The sequence below is a fragment of the Zeugodacus cucurbitae genome, chromosome 6 (assembly GCF_028554725.1).
Source record: "Zeugodacus cucurbitae isolate PBARC_wt_2022May chromosome 6, idZeuCucr1.2, whole genome shotgun sequence".
Lineage (NCBI taxonomy): Eukaryota > Metazoa > Arthropoda > Insecta > Diptera > Tephritidae > Zeugodacus > Zeugodacus cucurbitae.
Genome location: NC_071671.1, coordinates 12,391,649 through 12,406,055, shown reverse-complemented (window position 1 = coordinate 12,406,055; position 14,407 = coordinate 12,391,649). Strand labels below are relative to the sequence as shown.

The 14,407-nt window shown below is 37.9% G+C and overlaps 1 protein-coding gene across 1 annotated transcript; it reads right to left on the bottom strand.

The window, feature by feature from the left end:
- Positions 1 to 7,457: 7,457 nt before the first annotated feature.
- Positions 7,458 to 8,437, bottom strand: LOC128922852 (ras guanine nucleotide exchange factor G-like). Its single transcript, XM_054235039.1, has one exon. It carries the CDS (start codon positions 8,284 to 8,286, stop codon positions 7,519 to 7,521), a length of 768 nt encoding a protein of 255 aa, XP_054091014.1. The 5' UTR covers positions 8,287 to 8,437; the 3' UTR covers positions 7,458 to 7,518.
- Between the last annotated feature and the right edge of the window lie 5,970 nt (positions 8,438 to 14,407).

Below are 14,407 nucleotides of genomic sequence, written 5' to 3'. Positions count from 1 at the left end.
TTTCACTCCACTCCACACTCCTTCGAATACTTTTGGTCTCCACTTTCTAAAATATTTTGCAAATATTGCATTTTAAATTAAATTCTGACTTTTCGATTTGCAATTTATTTGCATATTTGTCTGACACATTTTAACTATTTCCGGTATGTTTTTTGACACCGCTTCACCGCCTAATTATATGCAACATTTAACTTGCACGCATATAAACAGGTTAGACACGCAACGGCGACCGCATGTTATTCGCCAAACCGTCAGTGTGGCCAACAAAATTAACCAGAAACATGAACACTTTGTAAATAAAATAATAAAATAACCAAATGGTATAGAAAATTAATCAATACTGGAAATAGAAATAACATTGCGCTTATTAAAGTGGAAATGAAAAATCTGCAAATAACAACAAAACTCATTTATATGTGCCTGTGCTTGTAAAATGGCGATTTTCAATTGTCAATGAAAACCGAAATTTCCGCCTGTCAGCTTCGCTATTGCACAAAGTTAACAGCAATTACACGCACACACAATTACATGCGGTGGACCAGCTCCTTCCCAACATACTTATAAATACCGACACACCGACAGTGCGTTATTCATTTCACTACATACATATATTCATGCTAAGCCGCGTATTAGTTGTGACATTTAAATTTATTGTTGTTATTGCATAAATGCTATTGTTATTTGTTGTTTTTGTGCGCTTTAAAATTGTAACGAAATGTTGACCAGAACATTTGCCACACGCGTGTGGTGTTTCTATTTATATTCGTACGCGGTCATATGGGTGGGTGGCTTTTCGCAATTTATACAAAAATGCAACCCTGCTCCGTGGTCGGTCGGTCTACGTAAGTTGTCAGCAGTGATGCATATCCTTAGACAGTACTTGTAACACATTTTTTGTCAAAATTCGAATTTAATATTTAATTTAGTTGTCGTTAGAATATAATATTAGGTTGGTAAATATCTCCCTTCCGTTTTTTTGTCTTTTGAATTTCGCGGCTATGTATAGAGCGCTACAGAGCTCGTATCTGGCAATACTATACATCTTTGAGAAGTCTTGACAGAACCTACAAAACGACGCTATGCATGATTAGTATGGATACTGTGTTCAACAGTTATAGACGTGTAAACATGGAGTTCACTAACGCCGAAATTCGCGATATTTTAAAGTTTTCATTCGTTAAAGGCAAATCCGCTGGAGAAAAGTTCCATGAGATTAATGGTGTTTTGGGGGATGGTACTCTATCACTGCGAAGTGGGGAGAATTGGTTTCGACAATTCAGAGCGGATGAAAACGACAACAAGGAAAAGCCAACCGGCGGAAGACCTGTGACGATGAATACCGATCAAATCAAAGTCACCAAATCATTTTAAATCATCTGCAGAAGGCTAGATACACAAAAAAGCTTGATGTTTCGGTGTCGCTTGATTTGACGCAAAAAAAACATTCTGGACCTAATCAACGCCTGCGATATGCAGCTGAAACGGAACGAGCTCGACCCATTTTTGAAGCGGATGGCCACTGGCGACGAAAAATGGATCACATACGACAATATCAAGCAAAAACGGTAGTGGTATACTGCAAACAACTGGACCGCTTGTAGCAGCCGATCGACCAGAAGCGTCCAGAATTGGCCAACAGGAAGGGTGTAGTGTTGCACCAGGACAACGCCAGACCACACACTTCGTTGATGACTCACCAGAAGCTACGGTAGCTCGGATGAGAGGTTTTCGCATCCACCATATAGCCCGGACATAGCGCCAAGTGACTGCCACCTGTTCCTGTTCATGACGAACACCCTTGGTGGTATAAAGTTGAACTCAAAATAGGCTTGTGAAAATGTGGTTGTCCGAGTTCTTCGCAAATAAGGAGGATGGGGTATTATGACGTTGCCATCTAGATGGAATAAAACGGAAGGGGAATATTTGACAACCTAATATATGCCCATTAAAATGGCCACCACTCCTTCACTGTCGCTAAATTGATTTCCAGAGATTATCATCTTTTGAGGTCTGAAAACAAGAAATAGTCCGAATACGGTGCATTCGGACGCAATTCGATGTCCAATTCATGCAATTTTCCATTCATTATTTGTCACACGGAGTTATGAATAAACACTATCGACTCACTCTATTTTTTTTCATTTCTCAAACGCTTCAGTAAATGGGAACACCTTTTTACATTGTCCAGAATGGGCTGTGATCTCAGGTACTGTACTGGTGCTGATATAAGAACCTTTTGTTCTATACGGACATATGGCGAACTAGATCCGCTAAGCTTAGACTAAAACGAATATTTGTAAGTTCAAAAACTCTCTAACGAAACATTGTTTCTTGAATATTATCGGAGCTCTTAAAGGTAATGGGAGAGGTTAGTCCAAGTTCTGGCTAGTTTTGCTACTTTCGAGGATATGTTTGAAAAATAGGTGACACTTGATTTGAAGAGAGTAAACGTTATCACATTTTTATGAATTATACCAGTTGTTTGTTCGATTCGTCACTCGCCAAGTCCAAGTAATGAACTTGATACTTTTATATACTTTTGCATCCAAATTTTTAGCATGCCAAAATCAACTAACCTATCTGCCGACCCTTGTAAGTACATAGTTGAGCACATTTGTGAGTGCAATATATCGCTTATTATAGCCATTCATGCGCACATTTGGCTTATATTTATCTTCAATACACTTTACGCATATGTTAACTAAGTATTAGGTATTATTATATATTACCTTTGGGTGGCGTAATAAAAATACCGCGACAGGTGTCTTCTAATAGCCACATCACATATATTACGTGTCATCGGCTTTCACGTATGATTTAGAGAATTAAATGCCGTTAACACGCCGGATAGATTTTAAATGAAGGAAAGATAGGCTTAGGAAGTGCGAATCTAGTAGTGGCAAAAAAAATATTTTATAAGAAATGGTTGGATACATTTTACTTCAGTGCGGTTGTGTACCGAACATTTTGGTATTTAAAATGGGTTTTATGATAATGTTTATCTTTAATATTGATAAATAACAAAGAAAAATATATCGAAATCATTTATTGGGAAATTAAAATTACTGGTTTTCAAAAACACCATTTAGTTAGATACACAATTTTCAAGCACAGTTGAAAAGGTCCTGCCTACCTGAGAGAGCTTTAGTTGAGGGAAGGTGAAGCGTATTTTTTTACACGAATTCAGGTAAAAATTAATTAAATACCTAAGCTTTACCTCCCCTTGCCCTTACTTAAGCCAGCGAAGTCTCAACAAAGTCATCAGTCACAAACCGAGCACGTTAAGCAAAGGTCTTCAGAAAGATTCACTTAATCTATATGAATAACAAATTTTTAAAGTTCTATATCAAATATAATATATCCACAATATTCAATATCACAAGTATCTGAAGAAAGGAAGGAGCACGCACAATTTCAAAAACTCCAAATACAGCTAGAATACCAAAGCAACAGAAAACCGCTGTAAATAAAGCACGATCATGTCAAACTTCACGAATTTTCAAACGTCCCGAACAACAAACACAAGTTGGCGAAATAGAAGTTATAGTCTAGGCAGCAAGCCGTACGACTCATCGAGAGGAATCACTGCGAACATTTCAAATAAACAACACTCCAACCGACCAAATATACGTCAGAGAACTGGTTCGGTAACTACGTCAACAACATCATCATTATCTGGCTCAAGCGACAATGATAGCGGAGTTACCAATGCCCGCAAACGGAATCAGCTTTCTCAGCCACGACCACACTTTGCGGCCAGACTTAGCTCTAATTCGAGTAACGATGGTGGTTACCTCTGGGCTAATAAAAACAGACGGCATAGTAATAGTTACAGACAGTGCAATGAGCAAAGAATGTCTAACACTTGGTCACTTGAAGTACCTCAGTCGGATAGCGGTAGCACCAGTAGCACTGAAAGTGGCGTTTTCTCTGGTGACAGCAGCGGTGGCGATATACCACCAGTAAATAGTGGTAACGATCGCAAGAATTACCTAAATTTTCCTTCAAATCAACGTAATATTAGGGGTTTCAATAGATACCCGACCGGAATGCCGATTCCAACTCCGGCTACTCACTTCGCCAGCAGCGAAAACTTTAATGCGCCAGCGGCTTCAAGCTTACCACAACCGCCACAGATTTGGCTGTTTGGCAGGGCGGAGGCTCTCGTTAAAGAAGAGGATCTTGAGGAGGAGCGAGTGCAAGAAAAGAATTTAAATACCTTCGACTATTATAATTTGAAGATGTTGCTCACCGTAGAAGCATAATTGTAATCTTATATATTTATTTTAATGTATAGTTATTATTAGTTAGTATATAACACTTTATAAATTCATAAAACCCTTGATTAATAAAAATTTAGTAGATTTTGTAAATAAAATTCATATTGCATTCACTTGAGATTTACAGAGTTCACATTTTTAGAAAGATTTTTAATTGTTTTCCACAAACGGCAGTATACTGTTTTCCTATGGTATATGTATGTATGTGATTGGCGTTGAACCGTTTAGCCGGTTATAGCCGAATCGATGAGAGCGCGCCACTCGTCTCTTTCCTTCGCAGTTTGGCGCAAGTATAACCAGGTCGCTCTCCACCTGGTCCCTCCAACGGAGTGGAGGCCTTCCCCTTCCTCGGCTTCCTCCGGCGAGTACTGCATCGAACACTTTCAGGGCTGGAGCGTTTTCGTCCATTCGGACAACATGACCCAGCCAGCGTAGCCGCTGTCTTTTTATTCGCTGAACTATGTCAATGTCGTCGTATAACTCGTACAGCTCATCGTTCCATCGTCTGCGGTATTCGCCGTTGCCAATGTTTAGAGGACCATAAATCTTGCGCAAAACCTTTCTCTCGAAAACCCCAAGAGTCGTCTCATCGGATGTTGTCATCGTCCACGCTTCAGCGCCATACATCAGGACGGGAATAATGAGCGACTTGTAGAGTTTGATTTTGGTTTGTCGAGAGAGGACTTAACTTTTCAATTGCCTACTCAGTCCAAAGTACCACCTGTTGGCAAGAGTGATTCCGCACTGGATTTCGAGGCTGACATTGTTGGTGTTGTTGATACTGGTTCCCAGGTATACGAAATTATCTACGACTTTGAAATTATGACTGTCAACAGTGACGTGAGAACCAAGAGGAGAGTGCGCCGACTGTTTGCTTGATGACAGGAGATATTTCGTCTAATGGTATATATTGTAAAGAAATTGAGAACACAGTTTAAGGCATTATTCGAATAATAATATTCGGTTTGCACTATTCGGATAATCGTCAGTCATCGACTATTCGATTAACCGCTCATTTTCGACTATTCGGTTAACCGTTCAATGTCAACTATTCGAATAGTGAAAGTTCATTAAATTTCTATGTTTATTGAAAAATATGAAACTCATGAAAAATGCGAACGATTGACATTTTCACAAATAAAAACAAACATAAATCAAAGGCTGCTTGGATTTCAAACAATTTTCAACAACGGTTACAAACCGCATATTCGAATAATCAGTTTTCAGGTTAATCGAATAATTTTAAGAGCCCTAATGGATATGTACATCTAATAGGCCATCATTACCGGTTTGAAAGGAGTGTTATTTTTGTTTGAGATAATGAGTGTTTTTATTGTGAAAATTAAATAATAATTTTGAATGGAGAGTAAAAAAAAATATTATTATCCTGAGAGATTATTCAGGAATGATGGCTTGTGGGTCAGGCGCTTTTGCCTCCCTTTTTACCCACCAATCTATCATTAAGCCTTGAGAGAAGCATTATACAATAGTTATAAAAAGTTGTCTGAATTGAGTTGAGGTATACTTTCTTCAATATTTTTGTAAGCGAAATGTATATGCAATATTCCTACCTCTCTTTCTTTCTGCCTCTCTCTCAATAGTATGCTTACCACTGCCGGAAGTAGGTTTCTTTATTGGTTAAATTATTTTTAGAAACCACTATGGACGTTACGCTAACGCAATTAATGAAATTACAATTACACGCATGACTTGTGCGCCCAATCACTTCCGCTTCCTGTCGACTATTAAACATTTCAGCAGTTGAAAACAAAAGATCGAAAATACAATTCAACGCTCAATTTAATGCCTTCACAAAAATACATATTGACCGCGTTGAGTGCGCATGTGTGTGGGTGGGTGTAGATATGTATTGTTATTGATATTGTCCGTCTAATTGAGTGGAAATGATTTCCTAAGAAATTACCCATCTTATTGTCTAGCTTAAATACACATCGTATACCGTTAAATACGAGCACACTTCCGTTTGAAGTCTCTTTCAGCGCATGCAAAAGCCAAATTAATTACGACTATTGCAAAAGAAAGCAAAACAACAACAAAATTAAAACTAACAGCTGAATAATAATAGCAGGGTGCACAACAATGCTTAGCCGTTATTTACGAGTAAAATAGTAGCGGTAAATAAAAGCCGCTCGTCAGACGCATTCAAAATGAGCAAACAAGGCCGAAAAGGTATGAATGCTGGCGGCGAGGCAACTAAATAGCAACAAGTGGTTGCGTTAGCAATCGGCTCTTTTAAGCGCCAACAACTTTTATTTACTTGCGTAGCAGCGCCCAAAGCACCGTTAGCGGGTATCCAGTCACTTATGGACGCTAAATATACAGACGCTTTGTCGCTTGGAAGAAATGCGTAAAAAGCGAAAAAGTCAAAAGACGAAATAAACAATGGCGTAGAAAACAATAGCTGAATAGGCTAGCATACTTGAAGGCAGTAAAACGGAAAACAATATAACAATTGTTAGAACATTAGCACTGGGAAAAATCATTGAATTACGTGAGTTCGTGGGAAAAAGAAAATAAGTAATTTCTTTAAGATCGAAAAGAACGACGAATCGATGGAAGGATGATTAATAGTTTTCGAAATACAGGTTAGTAAGTGTTGGCGCCACGCCCATTTGCCTCTTCTAAATTTTGTGGTCAATTCTGTGGCCCGATTTCCTCCATCTACAATACCAACCTACATATGGTAGCAAGGATCAACAGTACAAGATAGCCTTTCCTCGAAGTACCATTCTGGAATTTGTCAGAGTGCTGGGACTAATGGAGTGGTTGTAGGCTTGGAGAGGACACAATAGACCCTAGGTGATTTCCTCATCATCATCTATCTATCTACCAGAGATCTCAATTACTACTCAAGTTATCACTTACACACACGGACGGACAGACATTCGTATTTGAACACTACTCGTCAGCCTGATCAGTTTGAAATTATAATATGACTCTCTATCAATCAGAATAAGTCTTAGGTGACACAAACAACCGTTATGAGAACAAAACTATTATACTTTTAGCAACATGCTGCGAGAGTATAGCTAAATCCAACAATTTGTGGATTTAAACAATTATAACTATTTTGAAAAATATGAACTCTGTAAATCTCATTTGTATAAACTATTAACTTTATTTTAAAATCTACTTAATTTTAACATTAGGGGCTTTATAATTATATACATGGGTTATATACTCAACTAAAAATTTAATTAATTCTAAAAAATTACAATTATGCTTTTACGGTGAGCAACATCTTCAAATTATAATAGTCGAAGGTATTTAAATTCTTTTCTTGCACTCGCTCCTCCTCAAGATCCTCTTCTTTATCTTGAGCCTCCGCCCTGCCAAACAGCCAAATCTGTGGCGGTTGTGGTAAGCTTGAAGGCGCTGGCGCATTAAAGTTTTCGCTGCTGGCGAAGTGAGTAGCCGGAGTTGGAATCGGCATTCCGGGTGGGTATTTACTGAAACCCCTGCCATTACGATTTTGTGGAAAATTGAGGTGATTCCTGTGATCGTTCCTACTACTAATACAGTTCACTGGGTTTATATTGCCAAAGCTGCTGTCACCTGAGAAAACGCCACTTTCAGTGCTACTGGTGGTCTCGCTGTTTGACTGATTTGAGTCACGTGACCAAGTGTTGGCCATTTTCTGCCCATTGCGCTGTCTATAACTTGTAGTATGTCGTCTGTCTTTTTTAGGCCAGAGGGAACCACCATCGCTACTGGAATCAGAGCTAAGTCTGGGTGTAAAGTAGGGTCGTGGATTCCGTTGACGGGAGTTATGAACACCACTCTCACTTCCACTCGAGTGAGATGAGTTAGTTACTGAACCACTTCTCTGACGTAGATTTGGTTGGTTGGTGTTAGAATTGTTCACTGTGTTCGATGAAGTGGTTCCTCGCGATGAAATGCACGGCTTGCTGCCAAGACTATAACTTCTATTTCGCCAACTTGTGTTCATTGCTCGGGAATTTTGGGAATTTGTAAAGTTTGACATTATGAAGCTTTTCTGTTCTGTTGCTTTGGTATTCTAGCTGGATCTTATGTTTTTGGAATTGTGCGTGCTTCTTCCTTTCTTCTGATACTTGTGATATTGAATATTGTGGATATATTAGATATAGAACTTTAAAAATTTGTTATTTATATAGATTTAGCGAATCCTTCGGAAGACCTTTGCTTAAAGCGCTCGGTTTGTGACTGATGACTTTGTCGGGCCTTCGATGGCTTATATAAGGGTAAGGACTGAAAGCGTTATTGCTAATATTTTTACCTGATGTCGGGTGCGGTTACACTTAAACTTTAGCTTGCCTCTCTACCTGTAGTATGAACTTCTCACCTGTCCTAAATGGAGTGATACCTGAGTTGTTATTTTGTTCGAAAACCGGGTATTTATAATTTAGCATAAAAGAATTTCTATAAATTTTCAAAGCTTTCAGGTAGCTTAATCAGCTTTCAACGAATTCTGCTTTTATACATATATATTATTTAAAGTTGTTTTATTTATATATTTATAAGTCTGGCGTCTACTAATTTTACATATCAACTTCTGTAATTCACAGACAGTTTGTATTAAAAAAATATTTAACTAAATTAATTGTGAAAAATGGAAAGTTTCATGCAAGTAAATGCCACAAAGAGCACGGAATTGTGGAGGTTGAACTTTTCAACAAAATATAAAAACAACAAATAAATTGTAGAAGAAAATGAAAAAAATGCAAATAAGTGCGTTATTCTGGCTAGAAGGGCACCATTTGTATGTTATAGAGAAAAAGTCTACTCTGCCTTTAGCAATTCTTTTATGGTTTTTACTTTCGCGGCACAATAGAAACATAGACAGGACAGGGTATTAATGATGTATGCATATGTATCTATTATAAAGTAGATATAAATATATATAGTTGATATCTGCATAAAGGTGTGTATCTCGTCCATAGATATAGCGACACTAATGGCAAATAAGTGGATGAACTTATGAAATCTTATTGGAAGCGCACTTAGCATGGCACAATTGTTTTTGCATTTGCTGCTTGTTAGTGAGCAGCTGCTAACGGTAGTACACGACTTATATACGCTGTGGTTTACGAGCATCTGCTTTAGTTGGTATGCTATTTGTAGCTTGAGAAATGTCACTAATAAGAATGTGAAGCATAATAAATTGAACAATAACCCCGCCGTTAGTTCTGCTTTTTCCCGCCTGGATAAGGAAGAGAAGCAGATGGGTCTGGAGGTGAATGAGGACAAGACGAAATATCTCCTGTCATCAAACAAACAGTCAGCGCATTCGCGTCTTTGCTCCCACGTTACGGTTGACAGTCATAATTTCGTATACCTGGGAACCAGCATCAACAGCACGAACAATGTCAGCCTCGAAATCCAGCGCAGAATAACTCTTGCCAACGGGTGCTACTTTGGACTGAGTAAGTAATTGAACAGTAAAGTCCTCTCTCGACGAACCAAAATCAAGGTCTACGTCGCTTATCATTCCCGTCCTGCTTTATGGTGCAGAAGCTTGGACGATGTCAACATCCGATGAGACGATACTAGGAGTTTTCGAGAGGACAATTTTGCGCAAGGTGTATGGTCCTCAGAACATTGGCAACTACGAATACGTCAGACGATGGAACGATGAGCTGTACGAGTAATACGACGACCTTGACATAGTTCGCGAATAAAAAGACAGCTGCTCCGCTGGCTAGGTCATGTTGTCCAAATGGACGAAAACACTCCAGCTCTGAAAGTGTTCGATGCAGTACCCGCCGGAGGAAGCTGAAGGCCTCCACTCCGTTGGAGGGAACAGGTGGAGAGCGACCTGGTTACACTTGGGATCTCCAACTGGCGCCGAACTGCGAAGGAAAGAGAAGTGGCGCGCTATCATCGATACGGGTATAACCGGCTAAAGGTTTCAACGTCAATAACATACATATATTTGGTGAAAGAGCATGGAACCTTGCAGATTATTGATTATGGTCCTTTTGATTCATTATGTGACATAAATAGAGGGCAAAGTGTGAGTTAACTTAGTCAAATTGTGATTTAAATTTTTACGTGTATATTATATAAAAATTGTCAGATCTTCGCCTAGTCCCTTTGTAACTAATATAAGAACTTTCCTTATTCTTGTTGACTTTATATAGGAAGAATCTGTCGATAGTAAGATAGTTTAGTTACTTCTTAATTGTTTAAAAACTATATACTAATTGAAAAATATCTGGTAACATCAAATTTAACAGACCATAAAGTGTTCTTTAAAAGAAAAAAGTCACCATTAAGCTTTCACTTGTGTTAAACTTTGCAATTGCATTTCTGCATAGTTCAATTGCTTCATTATATTGCCAGTCAGCACAATCACAAGTGATTCTTTCGCAGCTTACCCGCATGCAATACATATATACTCGTACATAGTCAATAGCCCTCCAACCCAACTCAATAGTTTTGCTGCACTTCACAATCGAAGTAAAATTTAAACGAAGCAACCACTTATTGTGTTGCAATATTTCGGATTTAATGTAGTATTGAACACCCTGGCGGAAAAAGTTCTTTGATTGCGAAGTCTTCAAAAGAACATACTTCTGAAAGCCACTTCCATATAAGACTCTAAACCATCTATAATGCTGTCTGCTCTCTCTCTGCATTTTTTAATACCCCTAAGTATAATTCAAAAGAGCGTCAAATATTTGGGAGATATTACGACACTTCATAGACGACCTATATGGATTGGTGATAACATATTTGGCCATCTTAAGCGAAAGCGTATAATATAACCGATCCGTTGTTCTATGAGGATGATGATTTCGAGAGTTTCTGTTACTCTCCATCGATATCGTAGAGTTTCGGGTCTGCGTTGAAATTTAATTATTATATGTATGTGATTGGCGTTGGAACCGTTTAGACGGTTATAGCCGAATCGGTGATAGTGCGCCACTCTTCTCTTTCCTTTGGCGCCAGTTGGAGATCCCAAGTGTAACCAGGTCTAAATTATTACTAATTTATATATGTTCGTACGTCCCGGTAATTATGAATACCGAACACCAAGAATCCCTGACTAACTCACACTACCCCAATAGTTAAATGAGTATACGAGTATATTATTATAATCGGACGATGGATAACAATATTCCTTAAGGGTCTAGTATGAATATACGGGGGAATGAACTTTTATTGTATGTTATATTAGTGAATACATTCCTAGTGTCCTCTTTTAAAGTATTTTTTTGACCTCAGGCATCGTTACCTAAAGAACAGCGCCTTTAATTGTTGATGTGTATATATAAAAACATTTCAATACCCTTATTTACGATAAACCAACCATTTCTGAGTTAAGCTTTTGTATCATAATTACATAAAAGGCAGACAGAAAAAACTGCAGAAGAAGAGGATAAAATTGTTGATGTTGCGAAAAAGCGAAAAATGCATTGATATTCATTAAGGCTTCATTCGATTGTGAGACACTCGACTGCATAAGACGTGAAAGAAACACTGGGTGCAGCAAAGGTTAAGTGTATTTTAAGATATTTTCATCTTTGTAGCGTTTTTAGGTTAGGGCCCTAGTGGTAATAAAATCATAGGAGTCTTTTTGGTAAATGTATTGAATGGACTATTCCACAAAATTCGAAATATTTAACCCCTTAAAGGAGAGCATATATATTTCGTCGATCGTTCTATGTTTTTTTTCGGTTATGAAGCCCTTACAAGCTCTAGACTGAATTTTGGGATTTTTTTTTGTTTGCTTTTTCGACATACAGAACCTTTAAAGAAACTGACATAACTGACATGAACCCTTCTCTGGGAACGTGATAGTCAGTTTTATGGCTATGCTCTGAGACCCAAGTGTCTTCAAGTGATGTTTCAAGTTTAATGTGATTGAACTATTTCGCCTAAAATTGGCCTAAACTGATACAGTCAGGAATTATTTTCAAAAGCTTACTAAATCAATTGTATTATTCTGTGAAAACATTGAATTATTCATCATTTTGAAGCACCCATTATGTGCTTCGCTTAATGTGCACAATTTCGTGCGATTTACACGCTTGACTGCTCACCGCACATTCACTTGTGCTCTGGCAGCTTGAAGGTGGAATTGCCTAATGGCTGGTGTTGCAATCAACTGACGCAGCGAGCAGAAAATTATTGCAACAATTCGGTGACATTGCAGCGGGAATATTTACAACGACAACAAAAGGAATAGCAACAACAACAGCTTATTGGTAGTTAATCGGCTTCTGGCACTATGGGCTTTAATATTGAACGATATAAATATTTAACGGTATAATGGCGCACTGCATGCTTTCGTTTACCCGCTGCGGGAGTCATTGTGGGCAGTTTGTTGAGTACATCATATGCAGGTAAGGACGTCCTATATTAATGAACTAATGGACGGCGTAGGTGTGATTGGAGATTTGTCGTAGACATTAAACTATTAGGGGGTTGATTTTCAGTTCTGTAAATCACCTAAATTGTATTTGTGGATGGACGATAATGTCATATTTAAATGACTTGTATTATATGACGTTTTCATTCCTTCAAATTAAATGACAGTTTCTATCAAAGTTTGAAGTGCTTGCTATTTATTATTTTTGTGATTTCGTAGTAATTAAGTTCGTGTGAAATCATTTTCCATTTGAATAATTCTTCTCAATGCATTGTAATTACTCGATTTTCGTTTCGTCATTTTAGTGTCATTGAATTTGACATAGTGCAAATCCTGTCTTAGTCTGTAAGAGTATATATTACAAAACTTCAAAAGGGTCAAGAAGTTTATGAGAGAACTTTGTGATAAAATACTTTTTTAAAACTCTTTTTTGAGCCCACTACTCATCACCTGGCAATCACGCCTTCAGCACTATATATTACAGCGTTGCTTTTACGAAATTTGAAATTTAAAATTCATATATGCCTCCACATGTAATAACAACCCCATTTGATTGAAATATTTTAATTTCCTTCAAACACTTTGAATGCCCGTCAATTGCGCGAATATTTAATTTTCCCCAAAGTGCCTTTAAATAATACAATTAATGCGCGTCTGCAATGGCGCTTTTAAGTCTTAATTGTATACTGAAAATTATTTTTCGCATGAAAGCTATCAACAGCATGTGTTGCATATGAATTCGGCGACGTTATGAAAAGAAAGTAACGGCATAAAATGAATTGATGAATAAATGAGTAATTGCTTGATGAAATGATAGCTTGACAGTAGCAGAGCAACAACTGGCGGCTGAATGGCAGGCAAGTCGCGCGAACGGCCTACTTAATAGCCGTACAATAAATGTATGTAGACGTGGCTATTGTTATGCATATGGACGGTTGTGTAAAGGGTGTTCTTTTTAGTGTTGTACGTGTTTTTTTAGTGTTTACGAGCTGTCAAATCAGCTGTCAAATAAAGTTGAGATTATGTTTAGTATACTTTAGCTCTACTTCCTACCAAGATCAAGATCGGAACATAATGCATACTAATTGGTATAAAAATTTATCAGTGGTCATGGCATTGCCATGAAATCGTGCTTAACAAAACTCATTAATATTGCGTAATATATTTTTCATATCCATTTGGTTTGAAAGTGGTCAAAATCGGTATAAAACCAAGCCTACTTTCCATATAACACAATATTATATTCCATCCGATTTCTTCATATTATAATATATAACATCAATCAACATATTTCAATAAAACTTCGGACAATTAAAGAGCTCAAGGTGTGATATCTGTCATCTAAAAATGGTCGAATTCGGATAATAGTTTTTCGAGACCCAGATACCGAATATGAGAACCTCAGTGTCAGACTTTATACCGAAACTAGCGGCCAATCTCTGTCATCAATGAATATACTGCAATATACCTCGGGAAAATAATGAACTCAAGGTGGTCGAATTCGAACTATAATTTTTCGAGAGCCAGATACCGAATGTGAGAACCTCAGTGCCAGACTTTATACCGAAAATAGCGGCCAATCGTGTCATCAATGAATATATCGCAATATACCTCGGGAAAATAATGAACTCAAGGTGGTCGAATTCGAACTATGCTCTTTCCGAGACCCAGATACCGAATATGAGAACCTCAGTGCTCACGTCAGACTTAATACCGGACCTTTATACCGAAAATAGCGGCCAATCTCTGT

What these genes read in the sequence shown, in the direction of transcription:
- LOC128922852 (XM_054235039.1), bottom strand. Translation starts at nt 8,286, where the DNA reads ATGTCAAACTTTACAAATTCCCAAAATTCCCGAGCAATGAACACAAGT.